Source organism: Neoarthrinium moseri (assembly GCF_022829205.1).
Source record: "Neoarthrinium moseri strain CBS 164.80 chromosome Unknown scaffold74_Wmoseri_CBS_16480, whole genome shotgun sequence".
NCBI lineage: Eukaryota > Fungi > Ascomycota > Sordariomycetes > Amphisphaeriales > Apiosporaceae > Neoarthrinium > Neoarthrinium moseri.
Genome location: NW_026055188.1, coordinates 157,426 through 171,721, shown reverse-complemented (window position 1 = coordinate 171,721; position 14,296 = coordinate 157,426). Strand labels below are relative to the sequence as shown.

Below are 14,296 nucleotides of genomic sequence, written 5' to 3'. Positions count from 1 at the left end.
ACTTGAGACACTGCTTCAGTTCTGATCAATCGAATATGGAATTCGATATGACATCTTTCGTGTTCTGGACTCGCGCTTCTACTAGTATCAGCCCTTCATGTTCTCAAAGAAAGCTGACGTGTTTCTTTGCTCCTACTTTGGAGCATCCTGCCAGTACAATCAAGGAAAATGCATTTCCCTCCAAGTGTCACTTGTGGGCCATTAGCTGTCAGCCTTTCTCCTACAGATAATGAAAACAAACCAGAAAAAGGAACAAACTATTATTTGTGGAGAGGTTATATCTGACTGCCACCGCTTCTTGGCACATGATATAAACTGCCCGAACATTGTGTCCAAGTGCACAGGCCTCTGTCACGCCATAGAGCGGTGGGAGAGCTTCATCGTGAGCAAGACTATAAGTCGCTTGTACTCTACTGAGTTTGATGTGAACTTGGAGCGCGTTGGAAAATATAATTTTCGGCTTTTGGACAAAGCCTGCTTTCTAGAGAACTGCCAAAGAACTTCCCGCTTAGGTAGAGCATCCTGTAGTTCCCCTCCGCCCTACATGACGGTCACTAAGTGAGTACATCCCACAATCGCCCCATAGTTCAGAGGTGAAGAATCAATAAAAAATGAAATAAAAACATTTTTGAGTGGATTACTTCGCACGATATTCATGGTCGCCTGGAATAGATGAGTGAACCATTGTAGTTGGAAAGCAGGTACGACAGTGCTAATATGACCAAAATCCCCAATCCCAGTTTCCATGAACTGTTCTGCATATACTTACCAATGATCAGATAACTTAGGTATACGCACTATTATAACATACGTCCTGAACCATTATACCGCATAGTCCTAGGTTAACATAGTCAACATAGTCACGTGCATCTTAAAGCCGTGCATCTTAAAGCTTTCTGGGCGCATAGCGTTGGCTCCATTTACTTCCTCCCTGTACTGCGGCAGTGGTTTGGCACATTCCTAATTATGATTGCTTCTATTCCCCCCATTGAATGGATGCCAAGCTCGACGGCGCACACACACCAGGACCAAATGCCATCATATAATACAACCTAGATTCATATTCGAGGCGCCGTTGAACCCTTTTACGAGCACATGCGTGGATGCTTTGTGATGCGTTCCTTAGTACAAAAGTCGCTGTGGAGGTGCGATTCAAGAGGGTATCGACTTCACTGGTGTGTTAACCCGCGCTCTTGTACAATTATAATATGGCAGCTGACGGGTATACTACCTAGATTGAGGCAACAAAAGAGAAAATCAACTAAGGTTGACACTAGAGATTGCAGCCCTAAAAGGGCAACAAGCCTGTTCTACCTCAGCTGCCCATAGGCGTTCCCGAGACTTGGATGATGTAATGTACGAACAAGTATGCATCCGTGGCTTTTGCAATGGCTTCACTCATTTCGGCACACCGACTTGAGCTGAGCACGAAGGCGCAAATATTTGGACCTGCAGACAGAGCCTGCAGGAGAACCGTGGGTCCGGACCTTCCCTGTCCAGGACCACTACCACTAGCAGCGGTACAATACGGATTTATTGCTCGACCGTACACACTCAGATTAACTCAGCGATATTAGTAGATTCTATATTTCTCGAGGTATCATAATAGTACCAACAACCTTCATTCATGTGTATGAGAAGGGTTTCCACCCCAAATTGCATTGGTAACCAGCAGCAGAAACTTGGTCGGGAGATCTTGCTCCACATGGTTCCTAAGTGATTGCTTTTTTTGGCACAAGTTCGTCCTTGTGGCAACTTGATTAGGCTTATCTCGAGATTGACCTTCTTCTATCTAGACTCTAGGCCCTACACGGCCCGAAGAGAAGGAATTATTATTGACAACTTGCCGAGGGCCACTGCGGCTGGAATCGAGGCTAATGCACCCATGTCTTTCCCTGTGCTGGTTATGCGGGCTGAGTGCTGGCAGCTGCTCTGCGTGTGGCTTAGCCTCGTGTCTCACCTGTCAATGAAGTGTGCAGTTCGAGGGCCGCCGCAATTGTGCGTTTGCCTGCAAGCGAGATTATCATATGTAAGGGACATGGTCAATGTAAGTAGCATTCCCTTACAATATGATGGTGGCTTCTTGTGGAGAGCTGAGCCATCATAACCTGTACTGAATAGACTAATTGAAAGTTGTATAAGTATTGACTTCTGCAAGTCGGAACTTCTTACTCCATCTGGTGAACCACCTCACTCTCTACTTCCCAGAAACCTCACGATCAAGATGGCGAGAACTTCGTGGTTGTCACTCCTTTTCCTGTGCCTAATCCAATGGGTCGATGCTCGTAAGCATCACAAAGGTAAGCTATTCCATAATCACCGGTCTATTATAGCGCCGTACATGAATTGGCGACTTGATCTCCGGTCAAGCTGACAGGAATCCATTACTGATTACTATTGCTTAGTGAAGCCTATCACCACCCGTTCAAGTGTTTCCTCTACCACGACCACTGTGCCTTCGGCGGGACCCACGTCCAGTTCAATCAACGATTTTTGCCCGGACTATTTCAAAACCTGTGACTCGGGTCTAATTCTTACTTATGGGCCAGGGTCAGTGACCTCGAGACTGGCTTTTAGACACGGAGAACTAATTCAGTACAGATGCTACCCCAGTGGCTCTCCTGAACCGCCTTACACCGAGCCCCCATGCCCCGAAGCAACATCCACTCTAGATACTGCGGTGTCGAGCACTATGGAAGTTTCACCGACCATTACTCCGGTTCCTTCGACTTTTACCTCTTCGGAGATACCATCGATTCCCGTACCATCTCAAGGCGGCAGTGGCACGGTGACTATCACAGTCACGACCACCCCATCTGTCGCAGTGGTCACATCTCTAGTCACAGAAATGGTCACCGTCTCCGTGTCACAGACGGTTACAGCTTCCGCACCAGTAGCCACGCGAGTACCACGCTTTGGACAGTAAGTGATATGAAAATTGCCACGTTGGGTGTTCATACTAACAAACTACAGATGTGCAGGTGCTAATTACCGCGGACTTACTGTGTGTGAGGCGCCATACCAGTGCAAGTACGTGACAAACTGGTTCTCCTACTGCCAGTAGATCTCTGTATTTGATCTACTACCACGCTTCATTCCAATCACAGGACATCGAACGCATCTTCGAGTTTGAAGTTGCTCATAGAATTACCTACGTTTACTTCGTCGAGTTATCATTTAGAATCAAGAACAATTTTTCAAACTCACGTCGCAATGATTGGAGTTGTATAAGGCCTGTCCTGTTCTTAGCCGTGACTGGAGCTGGTAACGTATTGTCAGAGCATAGTTGCCCCATTACCCCAGCTGGGAAACTTAGCCTTAGCGAATCTTTCCCCCAGCATCTTCACGCAGAAATGATTGGTACAAGGAACATGAGTTTTGTAATTCTACGTTGCGCAGATTGGAGGGAGATGGTATGACTTCAGTGGTTGAGGGGCCACAGACGCATGGCAGAAACAGGGGAAATTGAAGCTCGAGCAGAACCTTGGCAGCTCGCCCTATACAGGACTATATTTAGCACATGCTCAGCTGAGATACCTTTATGTAAAATGGTAAAGGAAGGTGTCATGAGGCCAGGAAGTATATCACACGTACCTTATCAACGCATTTGGCCTACACACGGGGGTGAGGGTGAGCTGCCAGCTGCCTTGGCCGAAGCTGAGGCACATGTTATCGTGAAGCACCGGAGATTGAACAAAAGAGTAGTCCTTGCGTGATACACCCGTGTTCACCATGTCGTTAGTGTCCAATAGTCATGGGAATGGTCGAATTTATCCTGTAGTTTCATTGGAACGATAATGACCCTCTCGACCCTTGATCTCCTCTAATAATCCCTTTATAGCTCATGGGTGCCCGCCATCTCTACCCCCTGAAGTCCTCCAACTTCTTCTTCTGCTGTCCCCGCTCATCGAAGTTACCGGGGTCCAACCACTTCTCGAACGCCTCCCGGCGGGCCTCCCACTCCTCACCGTCAACCATGGAGAACCAGGCCGTGTCGCGGTTTCGGCCGCGGACGATCATGTGGCGGCGGAAGACGCCCTCGGGCACGAAGCCGTAGCGCGCGGCCGCCCGCCGGCTCCGCGCGTTGAGCGCGTCGCACTTCCACTCGACCCGGCGGAAGCCCAGGCCCGCGAGGCAGTGGCGCAGCACCAGGAACAGCGCCTCGGTCGCCGGCCGCGTGCGCTGCAGCGCCGCCCCCAGCGTGATGTGCCCGACCTCGACCGCCCGGCTGCGCGCGTCGATGCGCATCAGGCTCACGTACCCGGCCGGCGTGCCCGCCCGGACCAGCACCGCGCCGCCGCCCTTGGCCGACACGATGTCCTGCCGGGGCAGTACCGTGAAGAAGAGCGGGTCCCGCGACGTGCTGAAGTTGGAGATGTGCGTGGTGAAGGACCCCAGGTCCGTGAACGGCCCCGCCGACATGTATGCCCACGTCGCCTCGGGGGAGTTCACGCAGAGCTGCTCGTAGAGAGCGGGCGCGTGTGACGGGACCAAGGGCACGAGGGTCACGTAGGATCCCTCGAGCGTTACTGGCTCGGGCTGCCTGGCCGGGCTGGCATCGACATACTCGCCTAGGGGCACGCCGTCGAACATCTTGGTTTCAGAAGAAGGCACGGATGGCTGGATTTGGTCCTCTGGTCTTCCCCAAGCTTTCGAGGTATAGAACTTCCTGGTTTCTGTTGTGGTTCCTTGAAAGAGCGAGATTATGTATCGGTTACTGAGGTGCGTGGGTTGGCTGTGTCTGACTCAGGCGGCGGCGACCCGGTTTCGGACAGCGATGATGCTGCGTGTACTACCAACCAAATTCACGGACATGGAACAAACACGAACTGGATGTGGAAGTTGGATTTGTTACTTATTGGAATGGTAGGAAATGTTTACGATCTGGCAAGGGAGATACGTGTCCGTCTGAGGTGCATGTAGTCAACACCGCTTGGACTTTCCGGTTCGGGCCCGAATGCGGCTCGCACTACAATCCTCCCGAGGGAGGCCGACCTTCGGGGCACGCCGCCGCTTGTACAAATGTGAGGTGAGTTTGGTGAACGATTGATTGGTAAACTGCCTTGCAATGAATGGTAAACATTTATAAGCCCGACGGGAAATTTCTCTGGTAACGAAGTAGAAAGGGTTGGATCAAACCCCATGAATAACACGCCATTGCAGCTTCCCTTAGAGAGAAATACATGGAGGTTAAGAGATGAAAAACACTTTACGAGAGTATGAAACTCCCTCAGTGCTATATTGCTATGCATTCATCACCTCGCCGGGCGCTGCAAGTCTCTCTGTGCTTGTCTCATAACCAGTCGGCACACCGGTCTCGGCAAACGCACACCCTGTCTGCATCATTTGTACCACGGCCTTGGAGCAGAGCAGGACGTTTGGCATGCCGTGACCGTTGAAACCGGCACAGATGAACATTCCCGGCCGCCCGGGTACGCGGCCAATGTGCGGCAGTCTGTCCGAGGTGCTCTGTAACGTACACCACTCAGTTAGATGGTTCTATAAACAGGGGGCGGGACACTTGGAAGATAACGGGAAAGAGCGCTCACCCCAAAGATGCCTGTCCAAGTCTCTTGGACTTTGGTCTTCACATTCTCCCAGCCCTTGAAGCTTTGCTGCAGCCATCCCTCGAATACCCCCTCCACAAGTTCCGGGTCGTATAACGAAGCGTCATCCACGACGCCATATCGCGTGGCGTGCTTCCGAAGCGGGGCAAAGGTGCCGCCGACCACGAAGCTCCCATCAGGCTGGGTGCCGTGGTAGTCATGCCCAAAGCTTACGTACTCGGTCGCGGAGGAATGCAACATCTGAGGAGCCGAAGCAGGTTTGGGTGACATCGGTTTGACCCGGCCGCACATACCACGGATCGGAATGATGTGGGACGCGTACTCTGGCAGGATGCCAGCGGTGTAGGCGTTGGTTGCGATGATGACCTGCTTTGCCCTTGTCGTTCCCCGTGGAGTGGTAAGTGTCCAATATCCTTCGCTGTCAGGCGTTTCCGAGACCTGGAGGACAGGAGTTTCAGTCTGCAGGTTGAGCCCGCCCTGAACGGCTCTTTCCAGGACGCCCAAGACCATCTTGTATGGCCTATGCAATGTCAGTCCGGGTACGGCCAGGTTGGACTCGTGGTGTTTACCAAAGAGTCGCCGCCGGGAAAGTAAAGGCTGCCTTCGCTCCTTTGACAGCTGTCACGTCTTCTGCGTCTGAAGGGCCGTAATACTTGACCTCCTTTACCGTCGGGCAGTCGAGCTCGATCAGCTCGTCGTACTGCTTCTTCAGTTCTGCGGCCACCACCTCGTCCAGAAAGGCATAGCCAGTGGTGCACTCGTGCAGCTCGCAGGCGATACCTTCTTTTCGGATAAGATCCTTGACGGCTTCTGCGTTGGCGACCTCGAACAGAGCTAGTTCGTTGGCAAACTCTACCCCATGGGACGCGGCCCTCTCTGCCACGTCCAGTATATAGTCTGGCCTCAGGTGGCCGCCTGTGAATATTGGGTTAGCTCAGTGAGTATGGAAGCAGAGGAACGACCAGCTTGGTCCACGCGGCTTGCCATTTCTCCCAGTAGCCCCAGAGCAAGCTTCCCTTGCTTCGAGCAGGGTGACGCTGGGACGTTCGGAAGCGTCGTCGGTAAGTAGATAATATGCTGCCGTGACACCAGCGAAACCAGCGCCGACGATGATCACGTCACTTAAGTCAGGAAGGTCCAAGGTGCTGCGATAAGTATCGAGAGCATGAGGTTCTGTCCGCCAGTAGGGGACAGTGGCATTTGGCACCGGGAACGGTCCGGGTGGTTTGCGTGCTGTCGGAAAGGAAGACATGATCACATGGGGCTGTCTTGGAACGGCACACACACAGCCAACTCAAAGCTGCGGTATCGATGAAAATCCCAAATATCGATACTACGGTTTTGTAGAGGACTCCCAGGGAGGGACGCGCCATGCTGTCGCATGTGCCGCGTAGATGCGCTTACACCCCACAGTGCAGACGATTCTGATACGGTCGGCTTCGGCTTCGGGATGGCAAGATAGGCATCCACCATGCCAGAAAGCCGCTCTGCATCTATTCCATCTCAGATCTCCTCCGGGTACAGAGGCGGCTCATCACGTGGGGTTCGCGAGGCGCACGATTGCCTCCCATAGAGAATGCTGGCTCCAGGAGGCCAGGAACAGGGGAGGGGGGAGCAGTCCTGAGTTAATAGTCCCGGTGAACTCAGGCGAAGAGACGAAGTCTTTAGATCACATAAGGAGTGAAATTGATATAAAATATGGCCAGTATTGGCATTCGACTATGTTATACCAAGAACTAATGACGGCGTTAGATCGATGCTTGAGCTACTGAGCCGTCGGTGGTGGGCCTAGAATGCAAGACATTCACCACGGGACGCTGGCAAATCAGCTCCATTAGCGGCATCAGTTGGTCACTCTGTCACTGAGACCTTCATGTTGAATGTGACTATGACAGCGAGTCTGCAGAAAATGAAACATGCAGCCAATCGGAGATCGGGGCTGCAGGCTTCTTTGCGGGTTGTCGCCTTGTTTGCTCCATTGTATGCACACCCGTGGTCGTCCTCGGCGTTACGGGCCTCGGAGCTCGCCCCCGTCTCGACACTTCACAAACCAGCACAGTGATCCATCCTGCTGGTAGTGCAGAAGTCGTAAGGTGGCCAGGACGAGACAAAACGTAGGCGAAAGACGCAAACAATGTGCAATGTGCCTGATCTGCCTGGTCGATTCGACGGCAGTCCGGCTTTGCGCTTCCCGCCCAAAACAGAAAAGATCCCTGACAAGGTCACGCGAAGTTCACGTGGCGTCTTGCCGCTAGCAAAATTGGAGTCAGCGGGCAGCCTGGGCAGTTTTTGCAGGTTTCCAACAACAAGATGGAGGGGGGGGGGGGGGGAATGGGGGGACACCTCTTTGGGGCAGCCCCTTTATCGCCCTGTTATCGCGGGACGGGGCTGCGGGCTTGGCTGCAAGGGGTAAGGCGCGACGACGGCTCCTAATCTCAGTGCGGTCTACTGTAAGGTGTCACTAAAGGCGGCCCAGCGACTTTTAGTGCCCATGCCATGTGTGCATCAGCAGCGGCGGAAGCAGGGCCAGGGCTCAGAGTCAACCTTGGAAGCCAGCCCGGGCCAGCTAGGTAGTGAACTAGGTAGCACACGACAACAGCATCAGTCCGTCAGCCAGCAGTAAGCTGCCCAGGCCTCGGGTAGGGTTGGTTTGGATGGCTGAAATGGATGGGAAGATGATGGATGTGACCGAGGCACACACACACACACACAGAGAGAGAGAGAGAGAGTGAGTGAGAGTGAGAGAGAACGAGACACCAAGCTGCTGACCTGATCTCATGAGAGGGCCGACTCGGGCTGTAGTGCAGGCATTCGGGCGTCGGCAGGACTTTGCACACCACAAGATCCCGTCCCCCTGATCCCCTATAACTTACTTCGGCTAGCAACAGTGCACTCGCTCCTCGCTGAGGCTCACGCTCGGGTCGGGCAGCCTCAACTTGGCTTCTGCCTTCCTGCCTGTGCCTCTGTTTTGATGCTTGATGCTTGCATCGATGGATGATGTTGGTCTGTATCGGTATGCAGCTACCTCTAGTTAACGAAACTCACATAAGCACAGTACTTTAGATAGGTAGCTGGCCGTGGCTCTGAACTGGTTAGGTAGTCGAGTTACCCGTTGGCTGACTTCCATTGGGGTCCATTCTGAATTCGGCCGACCCAACGCTGAGCGTCGTAGTCGTCGGGCTGACACGACCAAAATTTGACGTCGCCTGTCGGTCGGTCATTCTCTTCACTTCCACATCATATCCCTCGAATCCTCCCGTGCTAGGTACAGGCCAAATCTGGCATGGTGAAGAGGAAAAGGGCAATTTTACAGTACATACCATACCTTAGAGAACCACTGGATAAGTCCCCTGCGATAAGATACCCATACCCGGCGCGATCGGATTATCGCGCCCGCATCATCCCACCCCCGGACGGCACAGCTTCAGGTCCCAGGCCAGCATTGGATCCGACCTGACCTCCAGGGCTGTGAGCTACCCGTGGACGCTGCTTGCGACACGACACCCAACAACAACCACCGAACCGCCAACGACGACGTCGTTTGCCCAGCACCACCGCACCCGCATCGGCGCCAGCAAACAACCGGTCGTCGGTCTGGCCCCGTTGCCATCTGCTTGAGCCATTCTCCATCTATATCTGTATCGGTATCTGCATCTGCATCTGCGCCTGTATCTGCATCGGCATCGGCATTGGTATCTGCAGCACAGCCGGTCCTCGATCGACGCCCATTATCACCTGCTGCCCACTGTCCGGCGGCATTTCACCACCTGCGAGCGTCGGCGCCTCCTCCTCACCACCCACCACCACCGACGTGCTCCTTCGTTGGCTTGTGACCTCGGCCGCCCAGCTCCCACGACCACATACCCGACCGTGAACTCGACCCCGAGGGAGAGAGAAAATCCGGATCAGATCAGATACCCCAGCGGCGGTCGCTCAACCCCATCTGCCCGGCATCGAATCCACCGCACATCAACCCGCCGCAGTTGAACGATCAGGCGACGGCAGCACTTCGCATGCTGACTTTTCACATCCATCACCCGAACCCGAACCCCCCCTGAGCTGCCTCGTGCCCAGTGCGTCCCGGCGCTGTGACATAATCCCCAGACATCATGTTCTGGAGATTTGGCGGCTACGCCAACATCTCCACCATCGACACCATCCTCGAGAAGCCCGACTTCCAGCTCGAGGACCTGCTCGACGAGAGCGACCTGATCCAGGAGCTTAAGCAGCACAACACCAAGCTCATCGAGTACCTGCGCGAGGAGGCCGTCCTCGAGAAGCTGCTCGAGTATGTCGTCGCTCCCAAGCTCGAGCCCGTCGAGAACCCGGACGACGACAAGGACAAGGACAAGGACAAGGACGATGACGAGCGCAAGGGCAAGCTGATCCTGCCCTTCGGCCGCCCCCGCGCCTCGTCAAAGTCCACCAACGATGGCGAGCCCGACGAGGACGAGGGCGAGAAGAAGCGCAACCGCTACGCCTACGTCGCCGCCGAGGTCCTGTCCTCGGACAACTGGAGCATCTACGAGGCCCTCATGGAGAGCACCTCCCTCCTGCGCAACTTCTGGAACTTCCTCAAGCTGCCCGCGCCCCTCGACCCCCTCCAGGCTAGCTACTTCACAAAGGTCAACGAGTCTCTCTTCGACAAGAAGACGGAGGAGATGCTGCTCCTGCTCAAGTCTCTCGACAACGCCATTCCCGACATGCTACGCCACGTCGACTGCCCCATGATCATGGATCTGCTGTTGAAGATTATCAGCCTCGAGCGCATCGACAGTGGACAAGGCGTAGTCGAGGTGAGTTCCTTCTCCTGCTGCCGCCACCCTGAAGAACACGGCGGCATAGCATCCTCCCAGATTCGGACGCGGGGCTAACTATTATGTGCAGTGGCTATTCACCAAGGACGTCATGCCAACATTGCTGTCCTTCCTCGGCCCTGAGCACAGCTGGGCAACCCAGACCTCTGCTGGTGATTTCATGAAGGCAATCATTACCGTGTCCGCCAATGCTTCTCAGAATGAGCAGGCTTGCATTGGCCCCAACGAGCTCACCCGGCAGCTGGTATCCAAGCCCTGTGTGGAGCAGCTCATCAACTACATGCTCGGCGGGGGGAACCCCTTGACTGTGGGCGTGGGCATTATCATTGAAGTCATCCGCAAGAATAACTCGGACTACGACCCCGACGTCGGTCCTGACAACAGTGCCACGCCCTCGAGTCGTGACCCCATCTACCTCGGCACCCTCTTGAGGAGGTTCGCCGACCATGTCCCTGATTTCATGAATCTGATCATGAACGCTACTTCCACCAAGCAGCACATCGACTCGACTTTTAACGACGAAATCGAGCCCCTTGGCTTTGACAGGTTCAAGACGTGTGAGCTCATGGCTGAACTGTTGCACTGCAGCAATATGGCTCTACTCAACGAGGTTGGATCCGAGCAAGTCATAGCGCTGCGTGACGAGGAACGGAAGAGGCTGCGGGCCGAAGGCAAGCTCGTCCCCATGCGCGCCGATGAGCCGCACTCCTCGGCCGAGGACCTCACCATGCGCGGTCGTCACTCTTCGCCAGATGACGGTCGCCGTTTGGAAGTAACCAACGCATCTGACGACGACGGTTTTGAAGAGGTAACGCCCTCGGGAGAAATGACCGAAGACACTTCTCATGAGTTCGTCAAGGCCGAGGACGAGATCCCTGCTCCTGCGTCATCATCCTCATTTCTCGATAAGGACGACGATGACGACTTTGTCGATGAGCCTCTCAGTTCTCCCAGGCTGAACGTCCAGGACGCCAAGGTCAACGATCTGCCCGAGTTTGAGAACCCTGAGCTGGTCGTCGCGCCCTTGTCGCCAAAGAAGGTGGCTGTCCGAAGTGTTGCCCCGACAAGCGATGGCCCTAGTTCAGATTCTGCCGAAGCACCCGAGAAGCCATCTGAAGTCGTAGAAGACACGAAGGCGCCCGAGCCTGCCGCGTCGGCGACATTGGGGGACAAGGTCCCAGAAGAACCTGAAAAGTCAGAGCTCGAGCCCGGTCATGCTACAGACGAGTCGAAACCCGACCCCCAGGCTGAAACCTCGGAATCACACTCAACACCGGAGGGCAAGGATGAAGAGACTACGACGGCACCTGTCGACCTTTCTGCTACTCCTGAGTCAGCCAAGGAGACCGCGGAGGAGCCCAGCCAGGTCCAACCGGGTGCTTCTGAGCAAGAAGCTGCACCGACAGCGGAGACCGGAGATGGATCGATTATCGTTGGCCACGAGCCGGCGCCCCCACCGTCCACCGACGATGATCAGATGAAGCCAGTCGTGGGCGATTATCTCAAGATGCAGTTCGTTGAGTACAAGGTCGTCCCCACCATCTTGGTATGTATTCCGCTTTGTTCAGCAAGATCGCCGCTAACCGTGATAGTCCTTCTTTTTCAAGTATCCTTGGAACAACTTCCTGCACAATGTCGTCTATGACATTGTCCAGCAGGTCTTCAACGGCCCCATGGATCGTGGCTACAACCCCACATTGGCCATTTCGCTCTTTGAAGCTGCGGACGTGACCAATGCCATCATCAATGGCCAGACCGCCAGCGAGAAGTCGCAGGCCGAGTCCAAGACCCGCATGGGATACATGGGACACCTGACCCTCATCGCCGAGGAGGTTGTCAAGTTTACCGAGCGGAACCCTCCCGAGCTCCTGTCTGAGCTTGTGCTTGATCGAGTCATGAGCCAGGACTGGATCAACTACGTTGAAGGCGCCCTAGCGGAGACGCGTGAGAGAGATAATGCCATTCTCGGCGGCGTTCGACCCGAGGTAGCTATGAGCAATCGCGCGGCAATGGCTGGCAACGGGCTCGGTGGCATGGGGCTCTCCAGCTTGGGACTTGGCAATTCTCAAGGCCAATCAAGTGCTCTGGCCGAGGCCGGCCTTAATGGGGGCGGCAGCATGGATATGCAAGACAACGGGAGCGCCAGCAATATGTCACACTTCAGCATCACTAGTGGAATGGTGAACTCTGGCTTTGGCAGCTCCAGTGACGAGGATGAGGACGAGTCTGAGGAAAACGAAGAGGACGTCAACAATGAGGTAAGTCGTAATTTTTTTTTCTTTTTACATAGACAACCACCATCAGAAGGGCAGCTAACCAGGGTGTAGTTTCAACGGTACACAGGCTCTCTGAATGATTCATCATCACTGGACCCACCGTCTATCCCGCCGCCTCCCCCTCCTCCACCTCCGTTGAACATTCCTCCGTCCCGAGCTCGCCTCCAGCTGGCGGCCCGCCTGGCCATGCATCAGAAGAACGCTAACGTTGCTACTGCTCAGTCGGCAGAGATTGAGGGCGTAGAGGATGACGATGCCGAGCACGCATTGACGAGGGAACCAGACAGCATACTGCACAACCCCTTCGGTGACGACGCTGAAGACGTGGATGACGATAGTGACGATGGCCTTGGTGATGACGATGGCTCCTCTGGGTCATGGAATTCTCACGCTCGCGGCAGCTGGTGGCGCAATGCACTTTCGCGGAACCGCAATGAAAAGTTCGGGGATGGCCGCGACGATTCCGACTCGGACAATGATCAAGGAGACAACGACGATGAAGACGAAGAGTTTGGCGACTTTGCCATGCCTGAGAAAGACGGCAGCGACAATGAGAGGAACAACGTCATAGTGAAGCCTCTCCCCGTACACCCGCCAAGCCAAAACCAGAAGAGCTCAGCCTTCACCAGCCTCTGGCCATTTAGTGGGCAGGGCTTTGGATCCAAGGACAAGGACAAGGACCAGGCGAAGGAAGGCGAGGCGGAGAAGACGGACCAGCCCGACGAGATCACGGGTGATGACGGCGAGAAGATCAAGAGCACTCATGAGGCTAAGGCCCGCACGAGTATCGAGGATGCGGACGAGGAAGAGGTTGTCGTCTAGGAAACGATGGGTAGTTCCAATGAGAAGTGCGGTCTTGGAATCAGCGTCGACGGGAAAGGGCTATGTGGGAGTTTCTTCTCCGTTGTGGCCAAGTCCGAGCCGGCAGTCTCAGGGAAGGTCGTTGTGCCAGTTGCCTCAGATGTTGCCGACAGTTCACAGGAGCCGTGTACAAAGTGAGGCATGTCCGCCGGGTGACGCGCGCAGAAGTCGAATGTACGGAGTGATGGTCCTGTATGACTGAAGAGAATGGAAATGGGACGACCAACAGCGTGTGGGATTTTGTGTATTATATATGTGACTCTAGGAACGTGGGTGCACGCGTTGTCAGATGAGACGCGGCGGCCTGGTGTGTACAGTACGTATGTTATGGAATGTGGACGGATTGATGGATATGTGATTGCCATTGTGAACTGAAGTCTACCTGAGCGTACAGGGGAAAACGTGAATGTTCGTTGTTCACACTGTCTGGGCAGAATACACTCCATTGCGGCACATATGTCTCCGGCGTCGAATCAATCGTCCGTCTTCACCTTTCTGTTTCCCACTGATGGCCGAGACTGACTGTCAAGTCGTCTTTTCGGGGCGCTGGATGCACCGAACGGTTCCGACTCCCATTTCCCCCTTCCCACAAGAATCTCTCGACTTGGCTAGTAACAATGGAGAGTTGTAGCCTTCGAAGTATTCCGTGATACTGTGTTCGAGGACGTCCATATCGCACCCAAATTTGTGGCCCTCGCGTAGTATCTTCATTACGAGCAAATCCTTTTGAAGCAAGCTTGCCGTAGGATCTTTACAGCCACCAAGAAGCTCTGCC

The 14,296-nt window shown here is 54.4% G+C and overlaps 4 protein-coding genes across 4 annotated transcripts; 2 read left to right on the top strand and 2 right to left on the bottom strand.

Moving 5' to 3' along the window:
• Positions 1–2,224: 2,224 nt before the first annotated feature.
• Positions 2,225–3,064, top strand: JN550_011844 (uncharacterized protein; the record flags this gene model as incomplete). Its single annotated transcript, XM_049310254.1, has 4 exons — positions 2,225–2,300; positions 2,406–2,550; positions 2,602–2,922; positions 2,974–3,064. The coding sequence occupies 4 exons, from the start codon at positions 2,225–2,227 to the stop codon at positions 3,062–3,064; spliced, it is 633 nt and encodes a 210-aa protein (XP_049166235.1).
• Positions 3,065–3,861: 797 nt separating this feature from the next.
• On the bottom strand, positions 3,862–4,593 carry JN550_011843 (uncharacterized protein; the record flags this gene model as incomplete). Its single annotated transcript, XM_049310253.1, has 1 exon — positions 3,862–4,593. The coding sequence occupies one exon, from the start codon at positions 4,591–4,593 to the stop codon at positions 3,862–3,864; it is 732 nt and encodes a 243-aa protein (XP_049166234.1).
• Positions 4,594–5,244: 651 nt separating this feature from the next.
• On the bottom strand, positions 5,245–6,819 carry JN550_011842 (uncharacterized protein; the record flags this gene model as incomplete). The annotated part of the gene is made up of 4 exons (XM_049310252.1): positions 5,245–5,469; positions 5,550–6,087; positions 6,137–6,482; positions 6,543–6,819. The coding sequence occupies 4 exons, from the start codon at positions 6,817–6,819 to the stop codon at positions 5,245–5,247; spliced, it is 1,386 nt and encodes a 461-aa protein (XP_049166233.1).
• Positions 6,820–9,676: 2,857 nt separating this feature from the next.
• Positions 9,677–13,482, top strand: JN550_011841 (uncharacterized protein; the record flags this gene model as incomplete). Its single annotated transcript, XM_049310251.1, has 4 exons — positions 9,677–10,363; positions 10,455–11,930; positions 11,977–12,642; positions 12,712–13,482. The coding sequence occupies 4 exons, from the start codon at positions 9,677–9,679 to the stop codon at positions 13,480–13,482; spliced, it is 3,600 nt and encodes a 1,199-aa protein (XP_049166232.1).
• Positions 13,483–14,296: the final 814 nt, after the last annotated feature.